Source organism: Amphiura filiformis, chromosome 12, assembly GCF_039555335.1.
Source record: "Amphiura filiformis chromosome 12, Afil_fr2py, whole genome shotgun sequence".
NCBI lineage: Eukaryota > Metazoa > Echinodermata > Ophiuroidea > Amphilepidida > Amphiuridae > Amphiura > Amphiura filiformis.
The window spans coordinates 63,773,062-63,788,517 of NC_092639.1; the positions used below are offsets into that span (position 1 = coordinate 63,773,062).

At 36.3% G+C, this 15,456-nt stretch overlaps 1 protein-coding gene across 1 annotated transcript in view; it reads right to left on the reverse strand.

Annotated features, from left to right (window-relative positions):
- Positions 1-620: 620 nt before the first annotated feature.
- Positions 621-15,456, reverse strand: part of LOC140167012 (uncharacterized) — a 28,865-nt gene continuing 14,029 nt past the window's right edge. The window contains exons 12-16 of the mRNA XM_072190491.1: positions 12,446-12,773; positions 10,474-10,724; positions 7,477-7,629; positions 3,833-4,007; positions 621-3,575 (exon numbers count right to left, since the gene is read on the reverse strand). Coding sequence (XP_072046592.1) covers positions 2,869-3,575; positions 3,833-4,007; positions 7,477-7,629; positions 10,474-10,724; positions 12,446-12,773 — 1,614 coding nt within the window. The 3' untranslated portion in view covers positions 621-2,868. The remainder of the gene's footprint in view (positions 3,576-3,832; positions 4,008-7,476; positions 7,630-10,473; positions 10,725-12,445; positions 12,774-15,456) is intronic.

Genomic DNA, 15,456 nt, shown 5'->3' on the forward strand with positions numbered 1-15,456 from the left:
CGCGCGAAAATTTGGGTCACCAACCTTTAATAATTCTATAACCCCCCTAATTTTGGTGTAAAAAAATTATAACCCCGTTATTTTTGGTCAAAAAATTCTATGATCATCATCCCCCAGTGCAGTATATTCATGACCCACCTCCTTCCAAAGAAAATGATAGCACCCTAAATAACCCGATCATGTACAAATGATTACATGTACCTGGTGATTACAATTTCTTTTCATTTTAATAAAAACAAACTCAAATGATCTATTTTTTCAATCTGTGCAACGGTCTGTAACGATATTAAAATCTACTGTTAAAGAAGGCTAAGTAATGTTCTTGTTTTGACATGGTCTTGACAGGTACCGGTATTAAATGTATACATGAATGAAATACAATAAAATATTAGATCAAGTCGCCTCGCATCATCACGCTTAAATTATATGCGACCGGAATTTAAAACATTTCATAGTTTGACTTTCTATTTTACTGTGAGTGCACCGTAAAACTTGGCTGTACATTCTCTACGGCATATTAAATAAGCGTGGACTGGAGTGAAAATAATTAAGAAACAAGCCTACCATTCATTTTGAAGTAATTAAAAAACAACAACAACAACAACAACAACAACAAAACACTGGGGCCTTTGGGCGACACACATGCACTTTATTTGTTTTCATATTCGGCCAGGTTTGTTTGGGCTGTTCAACATGAAATTTGTAACACACGATGATGAACCACAAATAAAACTAAAAGTATCCGTCTTGCGAAATAATTAAATATGATGATGAACGTAGGCCTAAGTTTGAAGAAAACAAAGCAAAATATGCCCAATTAAAACCGGACATGACGGCCGAGTGAAAATTTAAAGACTAAGTCAGAGTATTAAACAGAATCAGAATGGTGAAAGGAAAATATAACAATAAAGCAATAGGCTTATTCAAAACTAAACAGTATTTATACTATTATATAATACTGATAGGCCTAGGGAATATAAATCGCAGGAAAGAAAGCAATTATCATACAAAAGAACAAGTTTAAAATTCATTAAAATTCCTTAAAAAACAGTTGTTTTATTCATGGCGACTCGGAAGATAATTTACCCGGGAAATTTCCTTAAATGGCAATGCACCATGCGACGCGAAGCGCGCGAAGTCGCACGCGTTTTATTAATGAGCTCAAAAGTCCTCCACGCTGAGAACACGTTTGGTGTTCAGTCCTCGTATACAGCACAGTGTAGCGACCATAGACATACCTGTTTGTCTGGGGTAGCGACCGTGCGTATATATTCGAGACTGGAGGATTTAGACTACAATCCGCGAAATTAATAGTTGGCACACTTGCACTGAACAATTGAAATGCGTGCCCTATCAAAATTGGAGAAGCGAGTGAAACATACATGCAGTATGTGAAGTACAGACTACCCCCTATATCTCACCCTTCCCCACTCCCCCTCTTTCAATGTTGGAGAGTCTCACGGGCCTGTTGACAACATGGCTTGGTCCAACATTGAATTGGGGGAGCGGGGGCAGAGATATACCAAAATACAGGCAAAGTGTGCCAACCTTTTTTTCCTGGGTTGTAGGTTTTGGCGACAGTCGAGTCGGCGGTCGCCAGCACCCCCTTTTCCCAAGATGGCGGCGCCCATGCTGGTACCAAATTTGTGGTTCGCGGTAACTTCTGTAGAGCATACCGTAGCGTGCAAATTTGGCCAAATTTGGAGAATCGGCGAATCACTGTCAACCCCTTGCCCACACCTGCATACTCACCCCACATACCTAATACACACCACAACCATACCACACATATCCCTGAGCTCAAGCATACTCCAAAACACCAGGTACACCTTCATGCTCCCACTCGCACATAAAAATAAAGAGATCATATATAAATTATATAAATAATAATGACATCTGCATACATGTATACGTCAAAAATGTTTAAAAACACTAAAAATAAACAGTTCCAAATTGTTTTCCAATTCGTATATAGGTAGTGAACACAATAGTGCTGCACTATAATAACCTAACCTTGTACTATAAATTTCATCTTGTCAAAAGCAAATATTTTACTAACCTGACATGTTAGACCATCTTAGAGTGATGATGAACCTAATGAACCTCTTCAAGAATAACCTAACCTTGGGTGCAATTAGATATGAACTGTTCACATAAGACCATTTTATTGATTTTCAGATACAATTACCGAATAGGGTGCAAGTGCAGTTCTCGTTTACGGAGTTTAGGGTTAGGGTTTAGGGTTGGGGTAGGACAGTCTTGTAATAAGACTAGAAGAGTTGCACCCTATTCGCTAATCACTTCGATTTTCAGACTATTTTTTTCAAGTCAACCTCAAATGACCTTTGACCTCAGTATGTGACCTTGAACAATGAACAGGCAAAGTTCCCATGCTTTGTATGCAATGAAACTCTCGCATATTCATGAGGGCCAATCTCCAACTCCCCCTCATTTAGTGGCGTAGCGTGTGTCATCATCACCAACATGATTGAAGGCACGTGCCATTTTCGGAAATTTTCCTATGGTATCGAAAACAATAATATTCCAATTTTGTCCATTGTTTTTCACATAAAAGTGTATGCTAAAATAATGTTTGACACGTAACACCGACTGACACACAGGTATCATGATGTGATAGGATCCCTCTGTGGATGACCTTATAAAGAGATTGAATTTTTGTTTGTGTATTTGGTACCAATAGGCTGCAATATCATATCTGGGCTTGTTTAAAGAGGGATGTCAATGGTAGCCAATAGAAGTATATAATATGGAGAATCATTACAGATAATATACAGAGTAAAGCGTCATAGGGGGTCTTTTCAAGAAATCCATTCATCAAAAAGTAATTTGCAGACATTGAGGGCGCATCTATCGCATATCCCAATTCACAATTTTGTCATAAAGATTCTCATCAAGCGGCTGAATAGCATCTGCTAGAATCGTCTTTCCATTTCTTACTTCAGTTTCACTGAAATTTGCTCTTAAACGGTCAAGCATGATAAAGGCTGGCCAGTAAGGTCCTGCAATGTTATCACCGCCTTCAAATTCGTCACAATCATCATCAGTGAATCCTAGTTTTGCAGCAAGCCCTCGCCATTGTGATTGAATTCTTCTAGCGACCATTTCAAGGAAAGCATTAGTAAGATCACCTTTTTCTCTTATTTTGAAGGGCTGCAAAGATTGAAGAAGGTGTTCTTCAGTAAGATCTAAATGTGACTGGTTATTCGGCTCGCATTCTAGATCACCTTGACTTCTTTGTTGGGGTTCCATTGAACGCAATTCATCAGCTCTATATGCAGAATTGGGGAAACCTGATGCTGTTGCCCCCTTTTTTGAGTTATCACTGGAAAGATATATTGCACCACGATCTTGTGATGCTGTTGTGGGTGCCATATAATTTCCAGGTGTTGATTGCTGAGACTGACGGTTTGGGGACCTTTGCTGACTTGCGGATGGTTGGAGTGTTGCAGATGTTGCACAGGAGTCTGTCACTTGTGAATCAGGACTTCGTGGTTGATTATTTCCTGATAGCTGTAGTCTAGACATGGGTCGGTGAATGTTGTCGGCCTGGTTGTCTGGATAGAATAGAAAATAAATAAAAATACCTTCAATACCTCTTCTTCATAAATACTAACACACTAATCAGTGAATTGTTAAGCTTTGTTCCGGATAAAATACATATATGTATTAGATGGGGAGATATTGATAGATGTTCTGTGATACACGAAGCAAACACCGCAAAAACAAAGCTTATTGAAACTATGACAAAAATTAATAAACGTAGGCCTACTTTATTCCGCGACTAGTTTAAATATTTCAAAACGAAACGTGCCTGGTCTCCGGAAGATACACATTGTATTTGCAAATGTTGAATCTTCAAAAAGCTTTCGATCAGCTTGATCGGCACTTATCAATCCGTGTATCTCTTTTACATCGTCATCTGTCTTCTTGACGGTAAAGGTGCACTTGGCGTATCTGCCTTCCTGCAGCTGCTCATACAATATGTCCTTTAAGAATGTAAAATACAGACACAAGTTATAACAAGCACAAGAATGATGGAAAAAGACTCCAGCAAGAAGCCACTGATTTGTGTTTTTGGGCGGGTGCGGCGTGCCGCACCCGCCCTGTATTCTCTGACTATTGACCTACTTTTTCACATGCCGCAGTGTTGAGAAAATATTCGTGCCGGTTATATCCCAAACACCCACAGAGGTGATAGTTTACCGTGAGTTTTGTAATTATTACTTGATTTTGATATGTAAGTAATACGATAAAGTCGTCATAGGCAGTAATGTGTTTGTATTAAAAGAAATAACAAAAATAAATATTTAAGTAATAGAAATACTATTTGGAAATTGCAGCAAGATTTGCAGATGTTTTTATTTGAACAGTACCAGTTCACCAGTTTTGCTAGTTTTCCTAATCTTTGGGCTAAATTAATAGCATTGTGAAGGTCATATATATATATCATTTTATACTGACAGCTTCAGCATGTACTTAAATACAGCTTGTATGTGCATTGTGTTCAGTGTGTACATAGGCTATTTACTTTTCAAATCTTGTGACAAATAGTGCTTCCTGATGCTTGTATAAGGTATTATAGACAAATTATTAGAATGCATGTGCACCAGTAGAAATGGCCCAGGTTGAATAAAATAAATAAACATATGAATGAATATTTTATTCCCTGGATTATTTTTGTTGGGACAAAATAATGATATAGTTTGACGCTTTGAAATACAGTTATGTTAATCATAATAAAGTTACAAAGTTAAAAAATAATATCGAAATATTGTAAAATCAAACTTTTCCCCTCATAAGTTGTATCAAAACAACATATTGAGGAAATTGATATGACATATTGTTAAACTTTGATATGGAAAGATACCCCAGCCCTGTTGTCTCACCAGAGAAGATGAGCAGAAGTCTTAAATTTCTATCTGATGTTAAAAAAAAAAACTCTAGGTATATTTGTATGATTACGAAAATGTTTTAAATAACTATTATCTGCAAAAGTTTTATAACAATGTTTTATATAAAATGTTAACATAAAACGTCTTCTGTTATGATGTGAAGGGTTAATATAAAAACAGGGAAAATCTGTTCCAACTGATCAGCAGAGAACAAAGGATAAGCAATAGATAAGATTAAAATCAGGGAAAATATGACACAACCTCCAATGGGGGAATAACAAACGTATAAACGTATAAAGTTAAAAACTCTTTTAACTTTGTTTATACATTTTGTGTTATTCTCCCATTGGAAATCGATGTTGTGTCATATTTTCCCTGTTTTTAATTGTGAACTTGACTTAGGGAGCGATCGTTATTTATGACAGAGGGGGGAATGGGAAAATTTAGGGGGGAACACGAAATTTTTTTTGGGTCTTTAGGGGGGAACCTGAAATTTTTAGTTGAACCAGGAGGGGGGATTGTTAAATTTTAAATGGAGAAAATTGGGAAAACAAGGGGGAACGCGAAAATTTTGAGCGGACGCGAGGGGGGAACGCGAAATTTGTTGTCGATATTTTTTCCAAAACACCCATTCCCCCCCTGCCGTAAATAACGATCGGTCCCTTACTCATTCTTTCATTTCTCTTGACAATTTTTCATTTGCCCGCCCTATTCCTTTTAAAGGAATTTTTATTTAATTTAATTATTAGACCGTCACTGGTATTAAAATACATATGTGCATCATTTAAAGAATTAAAATAACATTATTGCACAAAATATTTATAGCAAAGTTAACATTATAAAAAATATAACACATAAAGATATATGAACCACTGAATAGATTCATCGGCTTTGTAGATAAACAGATTAAATAAATTTCTTTTGCGCAAAACCATTATTTTACTCACGATTGACGGTGGTCCTTGGGATTGTCACATAAAGCTAACAGGATTTTACGCAAACACGGCTTAGCCCCAATGAAACCTAATCCCAGCAAACACAAAAACGTTTTAAATAAGTTATATTTTTGCTTTTGGTTTAGGTGAAAACGTTTTAATAATATTAAAATGTCGGGTTATATAAAGGTCATGATAACGTTTTAAAACGTTTTGTATGAAAACAAACTACAACAATATTTTTAAATGTTTTCAAAAAATGTTATTGTAAACTGTTTGTGCAAACTTTTTTGCCAAATATTGTGTCAATACTTAAATAACATTATGTTCAAATGTTTGAACCCAGCAAAGACAGAAATGTTCTTAAAATGTTTTTTTTTTCAAAACCGTTTAATAACATTTAAATGTCGGGTTATATAAAGGTCATGAAAACGTTTTTAAAACGTTATTGAAAATATTTTAGGCAAACATTTTTCACAAAATATGTTTTCAATCCCAAAATAATATTCTGTTTAGAATGTTTTGTATCAAGTTTTCAAGAATGTTTTTGGTATGTTATTAAAACGTTTTTATACCCTTTATATAATCCGACATTTAAACGTTTTCTGTAAAACATCTTTGTTTGCTGAGCAGTAGATTATCAAAAATGTTTTTAAGGTTATGAAAACGTTTTATACTCTTAATATACCCTTTATATAACCCGACATTTAAACGTTTTCTGACAACCTTTTATAACCTTTTGCGAATGATGTCGAAAACGTTTTGTGTTTGCTGGGATAACACTCTTCGAAGGACAAAATCAACCCCCGTAATGCTACTGACTTTGTCTATGAAATTCCGTGCACCAACTGCCACTATTCCTATGTGGGTGAAACTGATCTCAAATTCGAGATTTGTCCTAATGAACACCAGAAAACAGCTAGGGTGTCTAAGACTAAGCAAAACTACACTCATCAAACTCGCAAACAATCGTCAAGTGAACAGTCTAAATCGGCCATAGCAGGTCATACTGTTCAACATAATCACGTCATTAACTGGGATAATGCCAAAATCCCTTGCAAGGGGTGTGATTCAAACTCTAGACACATCAGAGAATTCATCTGAATCAGGAGAAGGGGAACCAACGTCATGAATAGGGACGAGGGGGCCCACTACTTAAAAGTCACGTATACGATCCTCTCCTGACTGATACACCATCTAAAGTTGGGATACGGCAAACCGGAAGTGGTGATAATCTACCATCGTCATTCTGAAGATGTCTACCTATAATGATAGACGAAACCGTCAATCGTGAGTAAAATTCTGGTTTTGTGCTAAAGACATTTATTCAATAGATATATGAACCAGTAATAAAGCTTGGACGAATTAAATTTTATTGTTTTATTGACTCTAAGACCATACTTTGAGTTTAAAACGATCAGCCTACAATTTGTTCCTGTGCAAAAGTAGAGACGATTGTTGATGTATATGGCTATGCAACTAATGTTTGTAGATTTCATTCACTTGGATCGTATTTAATATTTGTAAATTTCAGTCACCATCACCGAAACGGTTATCTACCTCCACCGAGACAATTGTTGGAGACAAACGAACTCAAATGTATAAAATGTGAAACAAAAAGTTAATACCTTCTGTTCTTCGACCAGTTCCCACTTGTTTTCTGGGTAGATTTTTTCATTCTGTATCCTACAAGAGACATTTTCGCCATTTAAGTGAAGTACAAAAGGTGTCATCTCCCCACACTGGACTCCGTTTACCTCTGCCTCTTCGGTTTTAAGACTCTTAAAAGAGCAATCAAAGACAGAAAGAAAAAACTGGGATGAGATTGAATGGAAGAAATTGTCAAAAATAATAAATCCAAAACTTTAGCTGTCGCTATAATTATCGCACATAAGCGATTACAAAAACAAGTCACCTTTAACCAAATAAATAAGCATTATACATAAACATGATCATGATCATACAACATCATTGTACAAAGCAAAAGTATGTGACTTAAATATCAGTTACGAAGATATTTCCCTGAAAGACTGCCAAAAATACAAGCTAGAATAAAATACACATTGCAACACCGTAACACGGTCAATCTTGGTGGTAAAATAGCCTTGTCGGGTACCGGCAGGGTCAGCGTCCGGTGCCACCGTGCATGCAAACGGCGTTGTCGAAGTTGCCGGCACGCTCGAGATCATTTGCTTTTAGACGTACGTTCACAAACATTCACGGTGGACTTGAGGCTAATGCTTTGTGCCCTGTTAGGTTGGGGGAACCAATTCTTAAATTTATCCGACTTGTAGGCATCGATACCACACACCGACATCGCCTGGCTAATAATTACTTGGTAGAGCAGAGATAATAAAATCAATACCCGGGATCGATACACGTGAATGTGCTATGCACGATTTGAAATTCAGACGATAAATCTTTGGATACCGGGGTAGAAAATGATGAATATCTCCCGTAATTGTTTTTATTCTAAAGAAGCCATATTTATTTCCTTGCACTTGAATATATGTGTTGAACGGATATGAACAACCATTTTTTTTCACTTACCATGTACGGCAAAAACCGACAAACCTTACTGGCACGTAAGTTATCCGGACTACATGCTTGATAATGGAGATGTTTTTTTTAAAATTAATTTGGTTACTCACAAATCGTGTGTCATGATGTTTGTACCACTCCCTCTGCCCATGTCGCTTCCCTAAATTGTTCTTATGAACTAATTATTGTACCCCATATGTAATATGTTTATTACGGCAATGTGAAGTAAAATCTTTGCGACTGGGAAGGTTAAGGGTGGTCTTAACCCTGGAATTATGGAAACTGTTGAGCCTCATAACTGCTAATTTTTTTTCTAAAGAATATAAAAGTAAACATTTCTAGAATGGCAAAGACTGGATGAATTTATATTTGTGGTCAAGATTGGGCCAAAATGCTCATTTTTGGAGAAAAAAAAGTTTTATTGGCCCAAAAATTTAAAAAAATAAACAAACAGTTCCTAAATATAATGTATTTTCATCTAGTTTTTAAAAATCAATCAAAAAACGTTTTTTGGGTGGGGGATTTTCTCAACAAATGAGCAATTGGGCCCAAATTTGACCTCACAGATGAATTGATCATGTCTTTGCCATACTTTTATAGACAAATAATTTAGCAGGTATGAGGCCCGAATGTTTCCAAAATGCCATGGTTAACACCTCCCTTAATTATCTTGATAAGTTAAAGCCATAATTTGTGATTTGCTTCACAACGACGCCCTCAATTTTACTCGGATTTCTACTTTTTGCATAACTATAATGCCCAGTGTATACTAAAATATCACGTAAAAGACTTAGCCTGAAGTGCTTTAATAACAGTAAAATTTAACCTTTTATATTAAAACCGGGGCAGAGTTCACCGATCGAGTACTTGCTAAACTTACATCCAGTGGGTGTCAGCTTTATGTGTACACACGTCGAGGGCGATGCTCCGTGTAGTATTGACCTTTTTCCCTCTATCCCACAATGTACTATTCCAGGGGGGTATGACGTAGTTTATCAACCTCATAGATCGTGTGCATCCGATGGTCTTTGCCAGGCCTTTGCAATTATTTTGTCTTAATATGGGCATACTGATTCCATATATGCGGATTATCGTAAAGGCCATCGATGTTACTAATTATGTAATTATTGAATACACGAGTGATGCAGTTACGGAGCGATGCAGAACATCTGTGTAAGAGATTTTTGTTTACGTCTTATTTTCATCTCCGAAAAAAAAGTGAAACGGACGCCGACAAAATATCACTGCGTGTCCCGTCATTAGTTTTTCACCATTAGGTCTATAAAATGTATACAAAGTTAGGTTTCAATAACAGGAAACTTTTTTTGGCTGACGACACTATGTCCATAAGGCATAGAAATGTTGTTTTTGCCCCCGAAAGGTATTAGTGATCGCGCGCCATTATCGTGATTATCGGGGATTCCTTTTTTGTGATGAAGGCACCAGCCGAAATGTCCGTATTCCAGAATGTAATGAACATAACTCTGAACTCCCCCGGGGAGATGATGTATTTTGCGACACTCATACCTCCCTGGAATAGTGCATGATGGGAAATAGGGAAAAAGGTCTATTACATGTAATACGATCGGCGAGCTTGTAGGCGCTGGAATGAACTCGCAATTTTCTTCATTAAACCTCATTTGTTTGGTTCGAAATTAAAAGGGGATAATGTGATCAGTGAAAACAAACATTTAAATAGGAATCTATTCTTTATGCAAATCACACATTATTGCTTGAAAAGGTTAACGTTTCTTACATCACAGCAAACTCCTTCAGTGGGCCAGGTCAGTCAATTCTAAAAGCATTTCTTGTACTCTGTACTGTGACCAGTTTTGACCTGTCAATCCATTGAACTGGTTTACGTACGATCTCCAGGGCTCAGAGATTAGATAATCAGAGGGGATCCACTTTATTAATCGTTATATCGGTGGTTTTCCTATAGGGTTACGGTTTGTTTAAATCACCTCAACTGTGAGAAAAGCAGCGGACCAGATCATGTAAGGGAGAAACGGATGATTTCATATGTTCAGTATAATTTTTGATTTCATATGCTTTTAATGGTGATTAATTTTAGTCATGATTACCTCTTTCTGGTCCTCTCTTAGAGCATAAACCAGTACGCGAATCATTCTTTCTTCGCGGTAGTGATGATGCATAAATGGCCTCATCTCCATCTGCATGGTTTGTTGTGATCCGGTGAAGTATGAGAGGATCGATGTAAACCAGCTGAAGTGAGTAACTCTTATCTTTAATTGGCCTTCTGTGACACGAACTGTGGCTGATTCACTAGCATCTGATTCATCTGCTCCATCAAATATAATGTGCCACTTCGAAGCTGATATATTAAATTTAAAAAATTTGATTGTTATTTCCTTCTGTCCTCATGAACTTGTATATTCGATAAAGAAATATCTGGAGCAGTATTATGCTCCACACTCAAACTCATAATGCAAGACATAAAAAGGGTGAAACGTACCAGAGTTTGTTTGTGTGCTTTTGGCTCTTGGATGTTTACATTAGATTTCGGACAAACCGTCCTTCAGACCTACACGAAATACGCTTACCGACATGTTGCAGGTTTTAGGGTCACAAATTGAAGAAAAAACACACATGGCGTTTCAAAAGAACAGGGTAAGTATTAGCTAAAGGAAGACGATTGGGGCAACAACTTCTTTCCACTTTTCTACCATCAAATTAGAGATTTTGTTATCCGTGAAAAGCCCATTATGTGTCTCATTGCGGTTAGTTTGGATTATATAAGCCAAAACATGTCAAACGTGGGCAACCCATATTCATACAGTATTCTATAGGCCGTCAACTTCCACATTTTCTGCTCCATATCAAAATTGATTGAAATATCGGAATAAAACTACATAGGTGGGAGTGGGAGTCAATGTCATAAGGTTAAATACCACTAATTATGTATTACACGGGTTTCAATGGGAAAATGCCTAATTTCGGGTGGAATTTTCTCATATTCAGAACTCTCACAGTTCAATGCCACCAATATCAGGTGAAACTAAAGTCTGCACAAAAAGTAACTCAGCTGTTATAAATACGCCTATAGATTCAGAACTAATAATTGTTTTCACAATATTTCAACATAGCGAGAAGGATGATTTATTTACAGGCATTTTGATACCCAATTCGTCAAATGTCGTTCAATATTAACAACACAGTAGTGCTTTTACAGAAAAATACCCGAATTTACAAGTTGCAGTTTACAGCGATCAATGGTTATAATGCCAGCACTGTAAACACGGAAAGCCCGCCATTATCTTCGCGCTTACTTCAAATCAATACAAATAACTGCAACTTTAAAATTGGGGGTATTTTTCTTTCAAAACACTGCTGTATTGTCAATATTGAACAAAATTGGACAAATGGGGTATCAAAATGCGCGTAAATAAATCATCCTTCTTTTTATGTTGAAATATTGGGAAAACAGTTATTAGTTCTGAATCTATAGGCGTATTTATAACGGCTGAGTTACTTTTTGTGCAGACTTTATATGATTTAGATGCCAAATGATCAAAAATTCAACATAGGTTGACCTGAGACTTTTCTTGTTTTAACGCACTGAACCGTAAACACCTTAAAATGACAGTGCGCCCTCGAAGCTGAAAGTTACAATATGATAGGGCGACTATTTACTAAAAACCGAGGCCGTGCGTATGAATTTTGGTACTATTACATCAAAAATGTCATATAATGAGAGAAAATGTACCATTTTGAAGCATCAAACTCTAAAAAGTACTTTTTGGCTATATAACTTGATCAATTTCAGCGATTTTAATGCAGTCTTTTCGAATGCCATGAAAACAAAATATAGTTACTCATCGTATTTCAATGTATCGCCCAAGCCTATTAGTGGTATTTAACCATAAAGGAGAATCACGTGTGATCAACTCGGACCATCCTCCTTTAAGATATCGTTACGATTTGCATATTCTGTGGACTCACTTACATGAGCTTAATTGCCTCTAAAAAGGCGTCAAAGGGCAACAACCAAGATAGTACATAGTATATACACCCTATGATAGCAAAATGTTTTACCTTCATGTATCTTCGACCAAACTGTTACATTTCTGGCTGTGATGTTTTGAGCTGAATGCGGAAGAACTAAGACTACTGGCTTGAGAAACGTTGTATTATGTGGTTCAATGCACACTGTTGGTCCTATGACGAAATGGTTATTTTCTAATGGAGGATGGTGCTTCCCATTCATATGTACTGATATAGTGACTTCTACAGTTTCTGCAACAGGAATTGCACCTTCTGGAACTTCTAGTCTGACCCTGACATCGGGAACTTCTACTATTGTACTCTTGTGGTCCAGAGTTGCTGAATATTCTTTGCAATACTTGGACTTGATATGAGAAACCTGTAAACAATATGGTGAAGTCAGGATTTTTGGTGACCAGTGGAAATTTAAAAGGAAAATTCCCTGCTTTTAAGCTAATGATGTAAGTAAACCTTAAGCATAATAAATGTGCTCCAACGGACACTATCAATGTTTTCATTTTGGTTTACCTTGTCCAATAACATAACAAAGTTGTCCCAAATTCGCGTGGAAAAAGGCTTTACTGAAGAAGTGTCAATATGCCGAATTCGGAATACCGTGGTATTTAGAACGACCAATTCTGAAAAAAGGTGGACTATAAAATTGCCTCCAATGTTATATGTGCTTGTATTACAACATGTCAGGATGTCTTACAAAGTAATGTTTTTCGAAATAATGAACAGTCAATTTAAATTTTTTTTGTGAAACGTGGAAGATCAGCCGAAAATGTACTTTTAATTTATATTTCGGAGTTTCAAATATCAAAATTGAATGGTAAGAATGTATTTCTGGAATTTTTGACATAATGCGTACAATTTGGTAGACTAAATTGGTGAGAGGTAAAACCATGAAAGCATTGGTCCAAAAAAAAAAAAGCGAGTGCCAAAATCGATGACCCAAATCATACACACAATGATAGAGGCCATAAAAAAAAGCAATGGGAAAATATAATCGGTACACTATAAATTTCATGTTTCCAATAATTATTTCTAGGCCAAATTGGATACTTGATATATGGCAAACCCATCAAATTGTAGGGCACATCTTGACAAAAGAGTCAGTCTTCCTAAAACATACGTAGAGCACATTCATGATCATGATCCACTTTAATGTACAAGCATCGGGGAAGTTAGGAAATGTAGGAATAAACATAAACTTGGTCTTATCACCAAAACAAATTTTAACAATTAACTTTCTTTAAGGGGGTACTACACCCCTGTGGTAAATTTGTGACTATTTTTGCATTTTTCTCACAAATAATAACACACTGGTAACAAAAGTTATGTATATTATTGGGGCAAGGAATCCAATTACTACACTGAAATTTCAGTAACTCAAGACAAGTGGTTCAGCATATATGATAGGAAATGAGGTACATCCTAGCGGTACCTTATTTCTTATCATAAATAACGAACCGCTTGTCTTGGGTCACTGAAATTCCAGTGTAGTAATTGATTCCTTGCCCCTATAATACACATAACTTTTGTTACCAGTGTGTTATTAGTTTTGAAAAATGCAAAAATAGACACAAATTTATCGAGGGTGTAGTACCCCTTAAGTGATCCACTGTGCAATTTAATCATTCGAACAGAAAAGGAGACAAATCGGTTTTTTTATTTCTGTAAAATTAGAATTTTGTTACAGTTGCTGAAACAGATTAACATGTCATGTGATGTCATTACAAGCAGTTGTTCGGCAGTTATTTATTGTTCTTTGCCCGGGCAGCATTAGTCCGGTGGCAGAGCAAGGTAGGTTGGTTTTGCCAATTTGTTTTTCTTTATTGATTATTGTTCTATCGGCGGTACAAAATGATGCTCCGAGTGGTGAAAAATTGTCACCCTGGGCAATTCGAGATATCCAAGGTCAAATCTTATATTTTAAAACTGGCCAAATTGTGTCCAAACCTATGTTACTAATTAATGATTATTCCTCTTGCCATAAGGATTCAGAAAATAAATTTATATAGTTTTATACACCTACGACTTATCGAAATGATCGAAGGTTAAAAAGGAAACTCCACGGTGTTAAAATAAAAAAGTGCTCCAATTTCGATTTTAAAAAATGGTCTCAATTTGTTCAGTCTGTGATAGCAACTCTAACAAAGAATAGTGTGGAGAAACTAGAATTACTCATTACCTAGGTAACACAGCAAAATAGGTCATTGCCATTTGAGTCCTATTGATGATGACATACTGGAATTTCCCTGAACGATTACCTAGGTAAAAAGTCGATACAAATGGTTATAACTATCTTTGTTAGAATTGAGATAGCATTACCATCAATTTGAGACCATTTACCTCCAAATTGGAGCATTTTATCTATAGTAGCAAATGTGGACTGTCAAAGTTAACCTTTGTCCTTTTGGCTTATAACTCCGGAATGATAAATCGGAGGTAGGTCAAACTTACATTGTCTGAATCCATATGATCAAAGAAACAGTTTTGAATTTCGACCCCTGAATTGCCCACGAGTGGGAGTGAAATTTGAACAGTACATATCATATGCCGTTCACTTAAGCATATAAACACAGCAAAAACTACCCAATTAATGAATTACAAATGAGTTAACGTATGCTAAATTTGTAATAGAACTGGAAGCAGAATTTATTTCTGCACATTTGACATCTCATTTGCTGCAATGGTCGCAATCTTGATGTCGCAGCGTACATTTAAATGAAAGTAACCCAAGATTTGAAAGTATTCAGCATCCATGGACGCTATCTTGCGCGGCTCTTATTGGATTCTTATTTTCATTTCGTAAATTTCGAGGAGGTAAAGACATAAAGATTGTCATAATTCACATCAGTGGGTATTGCTTTACTTAATCCCATATTGCAACATGACAAGCTCAATATTTTCTGTGATTAAGGTCACAAGAAGTGCAAGACCACGGGTTACATCTGTTTGTATCTGCAAATCCGGAAATTTTGAATCTAACTTTACCACTGAAAAGGCAGCTTATATTGTATGTCATTTATGACCTTGTTGGTCATCTTTCTATTTCA